The 17,485-nt window shown below is 57.4% G+C and overlaps 1 protein-coding gene across 1 annotated transcript in view; it reads left to right on the top strand.

Moving 5' to 3' along the window:
* The first annotated feature begins 1,102 nt into the window (after nt 1–1,102).
* Xylt1 (xylosyltransferase 1) overlaps nt 1,103–17,485 on the top strand; it is a 155,269-nt gene continuing 138,886 nt past the window's right edge. The window contains exon 1 of the mRNA XM_048331876.1: nt 1,103–1,548. Within this exon, the coding sequence (XP_048187833.1) occupies nt 1,156–1,548 (393 nt within the window). The 5' untranslated portion in view covers nt 1,103–1,155. The remainder of the gene's footprint in view (nt 1,549–17,485) is intronic.

Below are 17,485 nucleotides of genomic sequence, written 5' to 3'. Positions count from 1 at the left end.
TGACCCCCCCCACGGATGCCCGATCCCTGCCCTCCAGGCTGCCACCCCACCCCAGCGCAAGGGAGGGGAAGATGGGGAGAGCTGAGTCAGGAGGCTGAGGACCATTTTCTCCACATCCCTGGGGACAGAGGAGGGGGCTGGGAGGGAGGGAGGGGAAGGGGAGGGGAGGAAGCTCAGGCCCTGGGATGGTCGGCCAGGCCCCACCCAGGGGTCAGCCCCAAGCCTTGCGCAGGGAAGATCTGGGAAACTTCTTGAGCCAGGAAGCCGGGCGCACTGCCTGGGCTGCGGGTCCAGAGGGACGGGAGACGTGACTCAGTGGGCCCAGTGCGTGGCTTCTGGGGGGGGGGGGTTGGTGACTCAGGAGTTCCTCGCAGCCCAGGGCCAGTGAACCCCGGAGGACGAGGCTTCAGCAAACTCCCTTCCAGACCTTAGGGCTGGGGGTCCCGGGATGGGAAGGCGGGGGTCCAGGACCCCAGATCCCCTACTAGCCCAGCGCCCCAGTGCCAAACCCAGGACCACAGAGGCCGGGCACAGGGACGCAGGGTCCCGGGGCCGCCCCCGCCCCTTTCCATCCGAGCGGATCCGCCCCGGCCCCGGCGTCCCCCGAGCCCTCCCCTCCGCCGCCGCAGGACTCGGCCCCTGGCGCCTCCCCGCTCCCACTGCGGCCGCGGGGTGTCCGCCCGTCTGTCCGCCGGTCGGTCCCTCAGTCCGTCCGCGCGGATCACCCTTCCCCGGCCCCGCCCCCGGCCCCGCCTTCCCGCCGCCCCCCTCTCCCGGCGCCCCCGGGCCCGGGCACGGGGTGCGCCCGGCCCCCCTCGGCCGCCCCGGGCCCCTCGGTCCCGCCGTCCGCGCGCGCGCCGCGCCCCCGGCGGCCTCCGCGCCGCCCCCCGCTCCCCTCCTCCCGGTGACGTCCGGGTCCCTGCCCGTCTGAAAACTCCGCGGCGCGGCGGCGGCGGCGGCGGCGGGGGAGGCGGAGGCGGAGGCGGAGGCGGAGCCCGAGCCGCGCGGAGCCGAGGCGGCGGCGGCGGGGCCCGAGCGGGAGCCGCGGCCGCGGGAGGTGCGGGCAGCGCGGGGCGGCCCGGAGCGCGCCGGGGTCCCCGCCCGCCCGCCCGCCCGCCAGCCGAGCCCGCCGCGCCGCGCCGCGCCGAGCGGAAGATGGTGGCGGCGCCGTGCGCCCGGAGCCTGGCCCGGCGCTCGCGCTCGGCGCTGCTGGCGGCGCTCACGGTGCTGCTGCTGCAGACGCTGCTCGCCTGGAATTTCAGCAGCCTGGACTCGGGGCCCGGGGCCGGGGCCGCGGCCGGGGGGCGCCGCGGGGGCGCCGCGGGGGCCGGCGGGGCGGCGGAGCGCCCCAACCCGGCCCCGGCCCCGGGCCCGCGCCGCGAGCGCCGGGACCTGCCCGCGGCGGCCCGCGGAGCCGGCGGCCCCGGAGGAGCTGGGGGAGCCGGCGGAGGACGCGGGGCCCCGGCGGCGCGGGCGCGGGGAGCCGGCCCCGGAGAAGCCCGCGCGCAGCAGCCGGCCGGCCGCGGGGCGCTGCCCGGCCGATCGCGGGTAAGATGCCCTTCGGCGCGGAGGGGAGGGCGGGGAGGGCACGGCGGGACCCCGCGCGCCCCGGGGTCCGGGAAGTTCGCCCCGGGGAGGGGGCGGCGCGGGGGTGCGGGTGCCCCGGCCCCCGCCGTGCGCGACTCCAGCCCCCGGGTCGCGCCCGGTCCCCAGCCGCGGGTCCTGGTGGAGTTGGTGCCCGTCCCGGCTGCACCCGGGGAAGGGGTCTGGGGTAGGGGCCCCCACTCCTCCCTCGACCTAGTCCGCCTCCTCGCGGGGTCCGGTCCCGCCGACTTCTGGTCCCGTTTCCCGCCCCGGGTCTTTCCGAGGGAGCCCCGGGTTTCTGTCCCCCGGCTGGCTCTCACCTTGCCGCCTCCTCTGCCGCCCTCTGGTTTCTCCTCGGGCAGCCCCGGGTCCCGGCTGCGCCCCGCGCCACGGGGACGCCCCCGGCCGCCACCCCGGCTGCCCCGGTTCGCCCTCCCCCCGGGGTCGCCGCTCTCCCGGGTGGTCAGCAATTAGGACTGGGGACACCACCGTCTCCAGCAGATCCGAGCCGGGTGGACCCACTCCTCCTCTCCCCCTCTCCCCAAACTTCTCCAGCGCCCTCTGTCCCTACCTTGAGAGCCCACCGGGCTCAGAGCCCCGGGCCAGAGCCCCGAGTCCCTGGGCCCGGGGTCTCCGCTCAGCCCGGCGCCAGAGCTCCTGCCCTGGGGGGCGGCGGGTGTGATGTGGCGGGGACTGGGGCTCCGCCAGGCTGGATCCGAGGGGTGTTCATGAGACCCTAGGGGCAGTTTTCAGGGTGCCCAGCCGAAGAATGTCTGCGGACAGAGGACGGGGGTCCCGGAGTGCCGGGGACCCCGGCTGGAGGCGGCGCTCGGGGCTGCGCTCCTCATTTGGAGTTGAGGAGGCCCCTCGCTGCCCGTGGGCCCAGCCTGTCTGTCCCATGGCGACGCGATGGCCTTGCAGGTCCCTGGCGTGGATGTGGGGGGAAGAAGTCTACTCTGTGTGGGGGGGACAGAGAAGAAGATGGCAGCTGGGGAGGGGGGGCGGAATGGGCACTCAGTCTCCCTGCGCGGGCACGTGGAGGCCCTGCCTTCCTTCCAACTCCCTGGGTGATAATGATGTGTTCAGGCAGAAATGGCAACTGGAAGTTCTTTCCAGATCCAGAGCCCTGTTTGGAGGTGGACAGAGGGGCCGAGATCGCCTAGGAAGGCCTTGGTGGGGGGGCAGGCTCCAGGTCTTTTTAGGGTGTACAGGCCACCTGTTGAGGCAAATGGAAAAGAAGCAGGGAGACAGCCAGCTGGCTGCTTCCTACCTCCCCATTGCACAGCTGGCCTTGCGTGTTCCGTGCCCCCACCTGTATCCTCAGCCCAGCCATCCACGGCTTGGCTTGCAAGTGGGGAGGCCCGTGGGAGTAGGCCATCCCTTTTCAGATTCCTTCCGGAATTCCAGCTGTTGTTGCTTGGCTTTTCTGGGGCTCCATCTTTATCTGTAAGTTTTAGCCCGGAATGCTCCAACCTGTATTTCCCAGCGTCTCTCTTCCTCCTCCACTCCCTGGCGTAGACAGCTGTGTGTCCGTTTTCTTCTTTGCACTGTCTCTTTCCTGGCAGTGATCCTCCCCCACCGAGGGCACTGCTTTTGCGCCTGGAGGTGTATTTTCTTTTATCTGCCTCTCTGCCTGTCTCTCTCTTCCCCCTACCCACTGCAATCACAGTGTGAACTTACTGCTTGGCGCTGGGGGGGCGTGGGGGGTCTGTGCTGAGCCCTGCCCACCCCTCCACCACGCTCAGGGAGACCAGAAGGGGGCAGGCTGTTCCTGAAGTCCAGCCTCGCTGGAGGGAAGGATGTGGGTGGGGAGGGGACCCACATCCTAGTCTACACAACCTGTGTGTGGTGGTGGAGCCGTTGGCAGGATCCTCTGGAGTGGTAACTGGGAAGTGGGACATTAACAGAACAATCCCTGTGATTTTCCAAAGGGCTTTTACTGTGTGCTTGGGTGATGATGCTCAGGTGTGCTCTCTGGCCACTCCGGGCAGGCTACGTGGACAGCTGTGGTTCTGGCATGGGTGGGGAGGGGCGTGTCACAGTGCCAAGTGGGCACTGCTTGCAAGTGTCGTCTAAACCACTCCCGGCAATGTGCTTCCTTCTGCCTGCCCTTCTGCAGCCCTTATGCTTGGGGAACTGCATTTCTATAGAAAGCACTGATTCGATATACATACATACAAATATATTGTGGAGCATTTAAGAAGCCAGAATAGAGCACCCCAGTTTGCAAGCCAAGCCGTGGTGAGCTGGAAGCCTCAGGTTTGCAAGCGGTCCCATTTCCTTCCAGGCCTCTCCAGGCTGAGTTGGGTAGTGAGTCTCTGGGTCGGGGAGGGGAATGGGCTTTACTGTCCCCTCAGAATTTAGAGATGCGAGGGCAGCAGGCTGGGAGGTGGAGAGAATTTTCCAGGGAAGGGTGTGAAGCTGTCATGGGGAAGATCCACAAAATGCCTTGGGGGAAAATGAAAGAGTGGAGTGTTAAACGTTGATTTCCCTTCTTTTGAGGACTCCCCGAGAGTTCCCACACTTAGGGCCTTCAGAGAAACTGTCACTTAGTAAGTTTCATTTAAGACAAGTAATGTTGTGTTGTTCTTCCTTCACACACCAAGTAGAATGGGCTTTTTGTCTTATCTGACCCCTTTGAAATGTTGATTTGGGGCAGAAATTCCTCATAGTACACATTTCTCCTGGGGGGGGGGGGAGGCCCTCGGGTTCTCACAGCCTGGGGGCGTAGCTTTCCTTCCTATCCAAATGTTTTCAGACCCGAGACAACACAGGGTAGTTCATTGATAGTTCAGGAGTTTCTTTCTTTCTTTTTCCTCCTCTCAGTGAAGTTTTGTTTTGTTTGAGCAAAGGCATTACACTTTGTATACAGGAATGCACATCACTGGACAACATTTGTCATTCTGTGAATGTGTCTATCTGCTTCATCATATACCAGAAATCATTAAATAAAACACATAAGTAGAAAATGGTAACTACTATATACATCATGTAGTGTATTCACAAATACTTCGGGATGTTTGAGAGAAGGTGAGAACCTCTTATCTGAAATGCTTGGGACCAGAGTTGCTGCACAGTTGGGATCTCTTAAATGTCTTGCAATGTTATCACAGACATAAGGAGCTCTCTTGGGGATGGGACTGAAAACTAAGCACCGTCCGCGTTCATTCATTTGTCATATATAACCTTATACACATGGCCTGAAGGTAATTTTATCTGATACTTTTAGTGTAACATGTGTTGGTGCCGAAAAAATTTTGGAGCATTTAAAAAGATTCTGGGTATGAGGATTAAGGACATTCATCTGTTTGTCTGTCTGTCTGTATAGATAGATAGATGGATGGATATTTAGACCTATATATGTTATATTACATATATGTGATACATATTGGATATAGATTCATTTTCCTTGCATTGTGTATCAGTTCTTGTGTGTGTGTGTGTGTGTGTGTGTGTGTGTTTTCCCAAAGGTGGGATGCTACAGTGCTTGCTAGTTTTGAGCTAGGAAAGCAAGTAAGACATACGTTCTTATTTTCTGGAGACTGCTCAACTCTTTCATCTGTAGTCTTCGTGGAAGGGGAAATCCAGTGCAAATGAATGACTTTGTGTGCATGTGTGTGAGCACACACCCGTGTGTGTACATGCACGTGTTCTGTGAGTGTGCCTTTTACACACATGTGTAGGCGTTTGTCAGTGTGTGAGCGCCTGTTCATGTATACGTATCCAGAAAACAACCTCCTGGCTCACTCTGGAGAGCACTTGCCTCGCACCCACTGATACTTCCCACTAGGGGGGCTGTACATCTACATTCAGAAAAAGGCAAGTCCTCCCGCAGGATGGCAGGAGCGGGCCGTGTGGGGCGAGGGCTGACCTCACCTCTGGCCTGCAGTTATCACCATGACCCCTCTCCTCTCCTCCCAAAAGTCTCCCAGAACTCCACCTGTGAGAGGATGAAATGGATGCAAAAGAAGTCTGTGGGGAAAATGAGATAAGTGCATGATCACCCCACCCCACAACACCCATATCCGCAAAGCTGGGCTGTGGGAGCAGGCCTGCACAGACGTGCGGTTGATGCCCTCTGCCCCCCTGGTGCAGGTGCCGCCCGCCCCCCGCGGCCCCCTCCGTCTCGCTGGGCATGGCCGGTCACCCTGTCCTTGCTCCCCCTCGGGTGGCTGCCGCCTGGGCAGGCTGCGCACCAGTGAAATGGAGTGATGTGTGCCAATCATTCTGCGCCGCTCCAGCGTGAGCTGTCACTCTCTTAAAAGGAATTCTTGGTATGTTTGGAAGGAAGCATTTTTTTGGTGGTTACACATTATCCCACACAGAGTAAGGTCTGAGTGAAACTCAAGGCAGTCAGCATCCTTTTAGGCCCTTCTGGGTGACCCAGGCCTGGAGCAGAGCGGACTGTGGTAGAGAGAAGGTTGCAACACTTATTACACGCTGGCTGTATGCCAGGCACATTTTGATGCTTTGCACAAATTATGTTAGTAAATTCTCAAAAACAAAAAAAACCCTCCATCTATCCATCATCTGTCTGTCCGTCCGTCCATCCATCCACCCATCCATCTTCCTTCCTATATCATCTTTGTATTTACCTATGTATATTTTATCAATAGTCTATCCATTGATCTATGCCTTATCTATGTGCTGATCCATTCATCCTCTGTTTTCCCGGAAGGAAGCAGCTGTTTCTAAGCCAGGCACAGTTAAGGCTAGGCCGCCTGGCTGGAGATCGGGGTCTGGTGATTGCTGGGTATGAGGTATGAGCCGGCAGGCTTTGCAGCCCTGCCTCATCATTTCACTGAACCACCCCCCAACTCTGTGGGGGTAGGACTGCCACTGCCCCCCACCTCCCCAGCTTTCACACTCGAAGAAACGGAGGTCCAGAGAGGCCCACTTGTTCATTGAAGTGAAGAGAATCACAGAGCAGGAATGCCAACCCTGGTCTGCCTCTGTCCCATGTCGTCTGGACTTCTGAGCTCCCTGTCTGGAAAGTTCCATGGGAAGCCCTTGGTGCAGGCATGTCATGTTGTTCCTAATCTGCTCTGTGACACTTGCGCTGCCAGGTGGGTGTGGTGGCACCCGCCTGTCACCCCAGCACTTGGGGTGGAGGCAGAGGGGCCACAAGTTCTGGGCCAGCCTGGGCTGCAGGCAGAGTGATGGACCTGCTCTAGGGAAGGAGCAAACTTAGCACTTTCCACCCAATCAGGGCCAAGCCGTGATGCAGGTAGGCCTGTAATAAGAATGTTAATGTCCATACAACTGAGGAAGTACCGGATGCTGTTCAAAACCTGCCATCTGTATGGCCTCCTTGGGTCACTGTTTTGAATGGCCGTTGATGCAACTCATCCTTCCTCCGCAAACACATTTAAAAAAAACAATCTTCATGCTGTAGAGGTGAAACCAAGTCAGGGAGCATGGCGACTCCAACCTACCCCCCACCCTGGGTTTTTCACCTGTGCCCTCTTCTAGGGTCTCGACAGATGAGGGTTTTCCTCTGACTTTGAAACTCCTAGGATGAGACACACGGTCTCTCTGTTTCATCGAAATGTCCAGCCCCCAGGGACAGAGTCTTGCTTCTGAAATTTGCCTTGCATGTATTTGAAGTGTGCAACACATGTTGATATACAGATTAATTTTTTTAAAGGTTACTGTGGTTGAGCAAATCAGCGCATGCATTTTCTGTCACAGAGCTCTTTTTTGGGGGGAGGGCTGGGGGTTGTGAAACTATTCTTTGCCCAAGAATGTTTGGATACAATGTGTCAGAATGCGAGGGATTCTGAGGCAGACTTGGATGTGTGTCTGTAAGCCTCTTTCATCTCGCAAATCTGCTCCTGTGTTTCCTTTGGTGTGGATCTCATTTGGATTTCATGGTCCTAGACAGAAAATATCACCCTGTCATAGCACACCAAGCTGGCCCAGTCTCTGACTTTGAACTTGGCCGGAAGAAGGCTTTTGTATGCAACTAAGGGCTCGCTCTCTTCCCCCCCTGCCCCCCTCCCAGGGGTTAGGGTGTCCGGAGAAAAGTGACTTGTCTACTCCCTTGGCCACAGGAAAGGGTCTTTGGTGCTCTTCCGGTTTCCTCCCTCTTTCAGCCTGGCAGCCCGGCCTGTGGTCACCTGTGGAGGCCCCAGAGCTAGTCCTTCCTCAGAGCCAGAGGTGTTGCAAGCAAGAGCTCCCTCGGTGGAGTCATGTGCTCACTTCCTGGGGCCTGCAACAGGAACCTCCCGGGGCCAGCAGATAGTCATCTGGGTGGAGCCCTGAGATCCCTGCTGTCCACAGCCCCTCCTCCACGGGAAACCAGAATCTGGGGCGGGAGGGGGGAGGGAGATGTCACCCCGGAGCAGGGGGCCGGGGGCTGCCACTATTACTGTCAGAGACTTGGAGCCCCAGGACTCCCCCCCACCCCACAACCTACCCAGACCAGGGGTAGGGGGTAAAGGTAGGGCCCATTCACAGCCTTATTTGGGGGGATTCCCCCTTCAATACTCCTTGAGGGCCGCAAAAAGGATCCTTTCCTCTGAGGCCCGGTGACACTGGCTTATCTGGCCCCCTAATCCAGGCTCACGTGCTGTGTGGATGCTAAGGCCTAGGGCCTCCGCTGTAATCCCCTGGCTGTGAGGAGGGGGCCTTGCTTTAGTCTAAAGCCAGAGGAGCAGGGAGTGTGTGGGGCCCAGAGGGCATGGCAGAGGCTTCCTCCCCGCCTGAGGGCCTGCGGGGTGGGGTGCCCTGCCCGTGAGAAGCTGGGGACCCACACGTGTGCCTCTGCTTCCTGGTGGATATGGGGTGGGGAACCAAGCACGGCCATTCCCATGCTCAGATCCATACAGGTGCAGGTGAAACGACGTAAAGCCCTGGGTTCGATTCTTCTGCACCACATACACAGAAAAAGTCCGAAGCGGTGCTGTGGCTCAAGTGGTAGAGTGCTAGCCTTGAGCAAAAAGAAGCCAGGGACAGTGCCCAGGCCCCGAGTTCAAGCCCCAAGACTGACAAAAAGCAAGCAAGCAAGCGAGCAAGTGAGGGAGTGAGGTCTACCAGTGAAGCTGGCTTTGGCATAGGGTGGAGTTCTTGGGGTTGGTCCAGGTGCGTTGGTATGACCCAGGGAGGTGAGGGTTCGTTTTGGACGGATGATTCTTGGGCCAGTGACTTTCGTTCCAAACTGGCTCCCGAATGCCAGCCCTCAACACAGCAGCGATCTGCAGGTATGGCGCTGTTCTATCCTCAGCCTTTGCGGGGAGCGGACACGCAGGTCCGTACTGACTCTGGTTCTTCAATTCTGTATATGTCGTCCTAGCCGCCTTTTTTTTTTTTCAAGGTTCCCCCTTCCCCCAAAGAAGTGAAGCTTGGTACATTTTCACAAGTTTCACCCAAGTAGCCCACCACAGGGCGAAAGGCCAGAAAGGCCAGTGTCCTTGCCTCCTGCTCCTTTAGGGAGGCATCCAACAAACAGATGCTTTGGGAAGCTAATGCACGCGTTATTTAAGGGTGGCATGAAAACCAGATGAGTGAGACAGATGAGGGGTGGGTGCCGTGCGGGCCTCATCAAGCATCTTTCCTTTGGGGACGGGAGAAATGGACTCTTCCTCCTCCTCTCCTTGTGAAACAGGCCGGGGAAGGTTGGGGGGGGGGTTAGTAATTAGAGAGCTGATGGGAAGAGAGCTGATGGGAAAACGGCTTCTTTTTATCTGCCCCCCCCCGACCCCCCCGACTAGTGGCTGTTTTCTGTTTATTTTTTAATGGAGGGCCACGCTTTGCAGGTGTTCTTTTGGAAATAAAAGCCTATTCATTGCCTCTCTCTCTCTCTCTCTCTCTCTCTCTCTCTCTCTCTCTCTCTCTCTCCCCACACACACACACACACACACACACTAGCTCAGAGAGGGCCCCTGATCCTTGTCATTCTGTGTTGGGGTGACTGGGTGCTGAGGCGAGTGCTTTCGCACATCATCTTCTCGAGGGTGGGCCCAGGGCCCAGGGACGTGGGGAACCAGGAGGGAACCTGGAATTCTGTGCCTCAGGTCTGGGCAGCACACAGAACCGGGGAGGGAGCTCCTCCTCTCTCCTCCTCTTCCTCCTCCTCCTAATGAGAGACAATGGAGATGCCTTCCATCAGAATTCAAGCCAGCAGCCACAATCAGTGATTTCAAAGCAAATGTAATTTGGGCTACTTGTTGAAAACATTGGAATTCTAGCCTTCATTCCCAAAGAGGCAGCAGTCTGAGATGAAGGGGCGTGGACGCCTGTGCTGGCACCGCCACCCTGCACCGTGTGTGCCCTGGGCCCAACCAGTCTAATGATGGTGATGAAGATGGTTGGCAGTCCTGGGGTTTGAACTCAGGACTTGGTGTTTCTAGGCAGGTGCTCTGTCACTTGAGCCTCACCTCTAGCGCTTTTTTTGCTTTAGTTATTTGGGGGATCAGTTCTTTTTTTTTTTTTTTAACCTGGCTAGTCTGGGCTGTGATCCTCCTATTGGTGCTTCCTCTCATAGCTGTGCCACCGTGCCCAGCTCTTTCGATTGAGATGGGGTCTTTCTGTGCTTTTTCTTCGCTCTGGCTGGCCTTGACCGGTGATTCTCTTAACCTCTGCCGCTGGGATGACAGGTGTGAGCCACTGCACATGGCTACTTTGCTTATGTTTCTGTTAGGTGGATGGCCACTGTTGGCTTTGTGAGAGTCAGTTTTTCGTCACTGTGACAAATGCTTTGAGAGGAAAGCATTTGAGAGGGGAAAGCTTGATTTAGGCTCATGGTTCATGGGTTTGAGACTATGGTTACTAGGCCTTGTTGCTTTGGGCGCACAATTGGGAGCACATGGTGGAGGACCCCCCCCCCCACCACCACCACCACACAAGCAAATAAAATGGAGTTAGGGGAGGGAGGTGGTTGGGGGCATGGCCAAGCCACTTCCTCTGCGCCCCCCCCCCCCACCAGCAGTGCCATTACCTGAGAGCCAGGTGTTTGTAAGGGCTGGCGCCCTGTGTGTTAGGCAGTACATCGCAGACCATGGCACCGAACCATTCACAGCTGTGCCCGAGTTGTTCCTGATTACAGATGAAGCAACTGAGGCACAGAGATAGAGAGAGAGAGAGAGAGCAAGTGAGAGAGAGAAAGGACTTTGCCCAGAGTCATGGACTATTAAGGTTGGAATTTCCACAACAAAATTCCAAGAGCCTGTACGTCAAACTCCTGTGCCAGGCGGGAAGTTTCCGCGCAGGGCTTCCTCTGAGCAGCCCGGCGGCCTGCCTCTCCTAGCTGAGCCAGGAAGCAGGGGGGCCCAGTGTGTGGATGGAGCCACTGAGGCCAACGTCCAGAATCTAGCCCGACATCAGGTGCCGGTGGACTGGGCGGAGTGTGAAGCCAGCGGGCCAGCGGTGGAGGGTTCCCTGCCTGAGGGTCCCCAGCACCCTGTACCCCAAGTAGCCACAAGTCAGGGGAGGATTGTATGTGGCAGCTACCTTTCACCCCGGGCCTCGTGGTGAAGAGGTAGCATCCAGCGTGCTAATATTTTGATAAGTTGCTGATTTGTATTAAAATAATAATTACAGCTCGTAATTACAAGGACGGATTTCAGGGAGACTCAACTGCTGATGGAGAGAGAAATAATTAGCCGTGCATTCTCTGGAAATCTCGTGGAAAGCGGGCCAGGCCTTTTCCTTCCTGACAGTCTAGCAGGTTGGGAGCCGCCTGTTTTGGCAGCTGCTGGTTCCGTGTCCCTTGTTGGTGGCCCCTGCCCACGGAGGAGTGGCACCAGGTGCCCACCCCCACCCTTAGGAGCAAACACGATAGTTGGAAGGAATGAACAGAAATCTGCCTTTTCCCTTTCTTTTCCAGCAGTACTAGGGTTTGAACGCTGGTCTGATACTCTCTAGGCAGGTGCTCTACCATTTGAGCCATGCCCCCGGCCCTGATACATGTCCTTCCGAAGTAGAACTTACAGATGGGAAAGGGTAGAAATTGTGCCCAGGCCTGACAAATCAGAGAGAGAGCCAGAGCCCAGAGCCTCAGTGTCCCGTCCCCCCCCCCAACCACCACCGTGTGTGTGTGTGTGTGTGTGTGTGTGTGTGTGTGTGTGTGTGTGTCTGTCTGTCTGTCTGTATGTATGTATGTATGTCTCAGTCCCTCTGCCCTGGGACTCCAGGGGCCTCTACCTGAATTCTGGCACCAGAGCTTCCCTTGGCCTAGTTTAGAAGCCAAGTCATGTGGTCTGAGGTCTGAATTCACCTTTGCTTCACAGCTTGAGGGCCAACTGTAGCCTAAGGACTGCCTGTCTTCACCTGGCCTGTGCACTAAAGACAGCCAAGGGGCTTCACATAGGTAAATGGTTGGGGAAAAAAGAAAAGGAAAGGAAAAGAAGAAAAATTCAAATCTGGAGCACCTGTAATCCTAGCTACTCAGGAAGCTGAGATCTGAGAGGATTTGTGGTTCAAAGCCAGCCAGGGCAAGAGAGTCCATGAAACTTTTTTTTTTAAAACCAGTCCTGGGGCTTGAACTCAGGGGCTGAGCACTGTCCCTGGCTTCTTTTGCTCAAGGCTAACACTCTACCTCTTGAGCCACAGCGTCACTTATGGCTTTTTCTGCATATGTGGTACTGAGGAATCGAACCCAGGGCTTCATGCATGCTAGGCAAACACTCTACCACTAGGCCACATTCCCAGCCCTCCATGAATCTCTTATTTCCAATAAACTACCAAAATCGGGGAGTGGTGCTGTGGCTCAAGTAGTAGAGCGCTAGCCTGGAGGAAAAGAAACTCAGAGACAGTGCCCAGGCTCTGAGTTCAAGTCCCTGGACCAGGGCAGGGGGGGAAAGCAATTTGAAAGAAGAACCCTATTTCATGATGTGTGAAAATTATATGGGCTACCAATATGTGTCTACAAATAAAGTTTTATTGGCACACAGTACCATCTACTGGACACTGGGTGTTGACTCTTTGCAAGTTGACACACAAGAGTGATTCATGAAGCCACCAATATTTACTCTGTGGCATGTTCTAAAGAAGATGGCTGCTCCAGTAGGCCTCCTGTTTTGTGGCGTTGTCCTGCTGTTCATCCCCTCTGCTGTGTGCTGCTTCCTGACCTCGGGTGCACCGGCTTGCCTGGGAAGGGCTCTACCGCTTGGACCACACCCCCAGCCCTTCACTAGCCTTCTTGTATTTGCTTTGGAACTATGGTCTGACTTGAACTGGGAAGTGGGGTTCTGATTCTCCCTAGTAGGAGACCCTGGCAGCGGGGCCGGCCCGGGGCTGGGGTGTAGTGATGGGCTGGACCTCCCGTCCCTGCTAGGGTGTTGGGGAGCTGCTTTAGCTACTTTGGAATCAGCTCCATTTCTCACTGCAGAGATGGTTTCCAGAGGGCTCTTTGCATTGGCCAGCGGAACAGCTCTGGTTTTTTTTTCCCCTTGGTTCATGCTGCTTTCCGCTCTGATTGACTTCTGCCTGTCTCTATCTGGCCTTCCCCGCGTTCTTGCTGGAAGGCAGATGGACACAGGCCCGGGGCCCGCTGGGAGATGGCTGGCTCACGGTGGGCACGTGTCATGGTCTATGGAACTGCCCTCTGACGCGTCCCCTGAGGGATGGCCACACGCGCGTGGCCGCCGTCACAGCCTCTCCCTGGGGACCATGTCTCTCTGTCGGCAGCTTCGGGGCCACCTGGGTTTTTGAACCCTGGTCATTGGTGGCTTGCTGGCCTGCTTCTGCGGGCACAGCTGCCCAGGGGCTGGGAGAAGGGCATCAGAATTCCCGAGGGCACCCCCCCCCCCGCCCCTCTCGGCCTGCTCTTTCAGGTCTGCTGATCTCTACCTGCAGAAAGGACCTAGTGTTCTTTTGAGTCACCACAGCCCTGCCTCCTCTCCAGACGGTCCTGTGGGGCTCAGGTCAGGTCCTGGCTGTCTCAGGAGGAATCCTGTCGTCCTGCCCCCTCCCCCCCCCCCCCCCCCCCGCCCTCCCCAAGGGAAGGCTCGCTATTCTCCCGGTGTTTCTTTGTGATGAAAGTTAGACTTCCGGCTTGGAGGACTGGGAGGGGTGGGGGGGAGGGAGGGCGCAGACACCCTGTTATCCGACATTAGTTCTGTGGGACTTGGTCTCTGAGCAGCGGCAGGTCTAGTTCTTAAAGGAGGGAGGGCACCAGAGCTGCCGCTTGTAGTTAAGGGTCCTGGGCTGGGGTGCCCGTGGGTGAAGACCTACCGGTCCTGCAGCTTCTGTTTTGGTTTTTGTGAAACAGACAGGGCGGCAAGTGACTCATGTGGTAGAGTGTCCACTCGTTGGCTTGGGTTCTGAGTTCGAACCCCAGCAGCACCTCCACAAAAGTTAAGACTTATAGCCACGTGGAAATGTTAACATAAAACTTTTGTGAAATAAGTCTTACGTCAAAGAGGAAATCAGATTTGGCATTTTATGTTATATATACAGTGATTAACGAAGGGAAGAAATCCACATAGGGAACCATGAGAGACAAGGGTGAAACAGTGCCCGGAGGCAAACTGGTAGCCCATTTGAAAAGTACCTCAGCCTCTAAAACAAAACAAGAAGGATTAGATCCAGACGCCTGTGGCTCTCGCCTGTCACCTTAGCTACTCAGGAGGCTGAGATCTGAGGATCACAGTTCAAAGCCAGCCCAAGCAGGAAAAGTCCATGAGACTCATCTGTAATGAGCCACCAGAAAACTGGAAGTAGAGCTGTGGCTTAAGTGGTAGAACCCTAGTGTTGAACAAGAAAGCCCAAGGACAGTACCCGGGCCCTGAGTTCAAGTCCCAGACTGACACAAACACATACACATACATCCCAAGAAAGAAAAATAACCAAAGGCGCTGTAAGTGAGGAGAGCTATCTGATTAACATGCTGTTCATGCACATGTGGAATGTCGCTGTGACAAGAAGCCTCTTTGAACAATAACACTAAAGAACGCGAATGACAGGCTGTAAAGCGGGCCTTGTGGTTGGGCAGAGTGGGAAGGAGGGGCTGTGTGAACATTGAACCTATGGTTTGGGAGGGAGGAGGGAGAGGGAGGAGAGCAATGGAGAGGATGGTCTGATCAAGGTCCTCTCTGTGAGTAGACAGCCATGCCAACATGAAGCCCCTTCCTACAACTCACTGTAGAAATTTGAGGGAAAAGAACTAAGACAGAAAAGGGCTGGAGGCGTGGCTCAAGTGGTGGAGCTTCTGTCTAGAAAGTAAGTAGGTGGCCCCAAGTTCAAAAAGCTAACACTGTAGAACATGGCCACTCGTCTGTCCCCCAACATTCATCACAAGGCTGTTTTTGAACTCTTGGTGCCTGGTACTCACTCAGAGGCGGGGTACTGGTGCAGACGGTAAACAGTAGTAACAGCAGCAGGTGCCATAGTTACCCTGACCGCAGCCAAGGGTTTGGTACTCAGCGTGCCATGACGTGAGCGTTGTGGGAGCTAGTCTCCCGAGTAGAGGAAGTGGGGCTCAGAGAGGGGAAGTAGCCCCACCCAGGGTCACACAGCTGGCAAGGGGGCAGCTCTGCCTTCTCACCCCACCCAGCCTGGGGCACAGGCCCTCGGAGCTACATCACATCACATCCAGCCATGCTAAGTCCTCGGGTGGGAGTCAGGACTGGCTGGCTCTAGGTGAGCCACGTCCAGGTGAACGGGGCCTCCAGTTGGGTGTGTGTGGAGTGAGACACAGTCTCCAGGCTCCAGCAGCGGGCTGAGGGGAGCCACACCCAGCACTGTGGTGGGGATCTTCAGCCTGCAAGGGGGGGGGGGTGCTGCAGGCTCACCTAGGGGAGGAAGCTGTGCTCTGAGTTCAGTTCCTGGCCCTGTCACTTACAGCTGTGTGACACTAGGCAAGTTAGGTGCATTCTCTATGCCTCAGCTTCTCTGTCTGTAACCAGGAGGATTGGGGTGCCCACTTTATGGGGTGCTGGGAGGATGACTTGATAGGGGAGCACCGTAGGGGACTACAGGTGGGAGGGGCTGCCTGGCTGACTCCGCCTCTTCCTCCCCTCCTGCCTCTGAGCCGCCCTGGGGTAGGGGTGGGGGGGTCCCATCCTGTTCCCAGCTCTTCCCAGCCCGGCCTCACTACTGCTAACACAGTAAGAGGGATCATTAGCCTCTTTTGTTTTTTCTCCTTTGTGATACCGGGGTTTGAACTCAGGGCCTTGTTCTTGCCTGGCTGGAGCTCGACCTCGAAGCCACATGCCAGGTCAGTTTCTCAGGGGTTATTCCTAAGGATAGGGTCTTGCTTCCCACCTAACGTACTTGGGTAACAACCCGCTTCCTTTAGGCTCCACAGCATGGCTGGGGTTGCAGGCCCGAATCGCTGCACCCAGCTTCCCCCTGTGGAGACAGACTTCTCCCCGCGCTGGCCTGGAACTGCGCCTCTCACACACACAGCCTCCCACGTAGCAGGGGTGGCAGGCGGCCCCGGTGCCAGAGCCCAACGGTCTCCCCCTGAGGGCATGGGGGGAGAGAGGGGAGCACGTCTGCCCTCTCTCCCCCGGGATGTGGGAACCCGTTTTCGTTCTCCGGTTCCCGGCACAGCCTCGGGTGTTTCCAAGGAAAATACTGCTGGCCGTGGTCTTACACGGCAGAGCCTCTCTGCCAGTTTCCAGCCCGCCTTTGACCATGAACTCGGCAGGATGACAGCATGTCTGGGAGCCTCCCAAGCCGTGATTTTCATAGAGTCCCGTGTCTTCAGAACCGGGGTCCGCCCGAGCCTGGCACAGGGGCCGGATTGCTGATGCTTATTTTCCAGTTGGATTGCACCGGAGTGGGACAGACACTCGGCCCAGTGAATCATGGGCCCGCTCCATTCCTGCCCAGGGGGCCACGCCCCTGGGCCTGTCTCCCCAGGGCTGAGCTAGCCAGTGCTCAGTGGGCTTGGGGAGTTTTGGAGAGGGCGGAAGTGAACCGTGGGCCGCTGGGCAGCATAGAGCAGGCTGTTGGGTGGCATCCAGACATCATTTTGCTCACAGGGACGGTCTGGTCTGCGTTTGTGGGGAGGCGAGGTCGTGAATAATTGAGTGCAGTGCTGCTCACGGAGGTGTGAGAGCCATTTCCAGAGTCCTGGCTGCAGCTCCCAGGGGCCGGCCTGCTCTCCTCCAGGGCCTCTGCTTGGCTGTGGGCTCTGGCCTCTAGCCTGGTTTTGGGCTGTCCAGGCTGCAAGGAATGGGGAGGGGGAGTGGGTGGGAGGGTGGCTCTGCCCCGACTGGGTTGGGCTGTTCCCCATCCAGAAGTGAGGAGTCTCTGTGCTGAGTAGGGGTGCTCAGGGCTGTGATGTTCTAAGCTCTCCCCCCACCCCCACTGTGCCTTTCAAAGACGGGCTCTACTGCACCTGCTTCTTGCCCGAGCAGCGGCAGGATGAAGGAAAAGCATTAGAGACTTCTGCGATTTCTGATCACTGGGCCTGCCATTTCCCGAGCTCACTGCCCTTCTAGAACGGTCCTTGGCTGGGCAGTGGGAATGGCAGCGGGTGTCAGTCCTGCATGGGGGGGGGGGCATGTGCTTCTGGACCAGTGAGATGGTGGTCCCTGCTGGGCGTGGTCCCTGCTGGGTGGGGCTGCAAGGACGGGATGCCAGTTGGTGTTTAAACACACCTCTCCCTAGGCCTGTCCACGCGGGAGGTGAAGCTGCAGTTGGCACTGCGTCCTATCTCTCCACAGCCTGGTGAGGAAGGCAGGCTGACAGGCTAGGCACACAAGAGCAGGGGCAGAAGAATCAGGGGCTTAGAGATGGCTTGCCCGGAGGAGTCCACTCATTGGTGGAAAGATCTGGGTTCTAGTCTCAGGACCACTGCTGAACCACTGGGAACTCTGTTTTGGGAGTTCATGTCTCCTGGCCAAATGAGCTCATGACAAATCGTGACAGTCACTCATTCATTCTTCCACCCTTTGCCTGTAGTAGGGCTTGCTTGCCCTGACTCTGTGCAAAAAAACAGATTCCCGAA

Source organism: Perognathus longimembris, chromosome 23 (assembly GCF_023159225.1).
Source record: "Perognathus longimembris pacificus isolate PPM17 chromosome 23, ASM2315922v1, whole genome shotgun sequence".
NCBI lineage: Eukaryota > Metazoa > Chordata > Mammalia > Rodentia > Heteromyidae > Perognathus > Perognathus longimembris.
The sequence above is the reverse complement of the archived record's forward strand: the minus strand, read 5'-3'. Positions and strand labels throughout refer to the sequence as shown.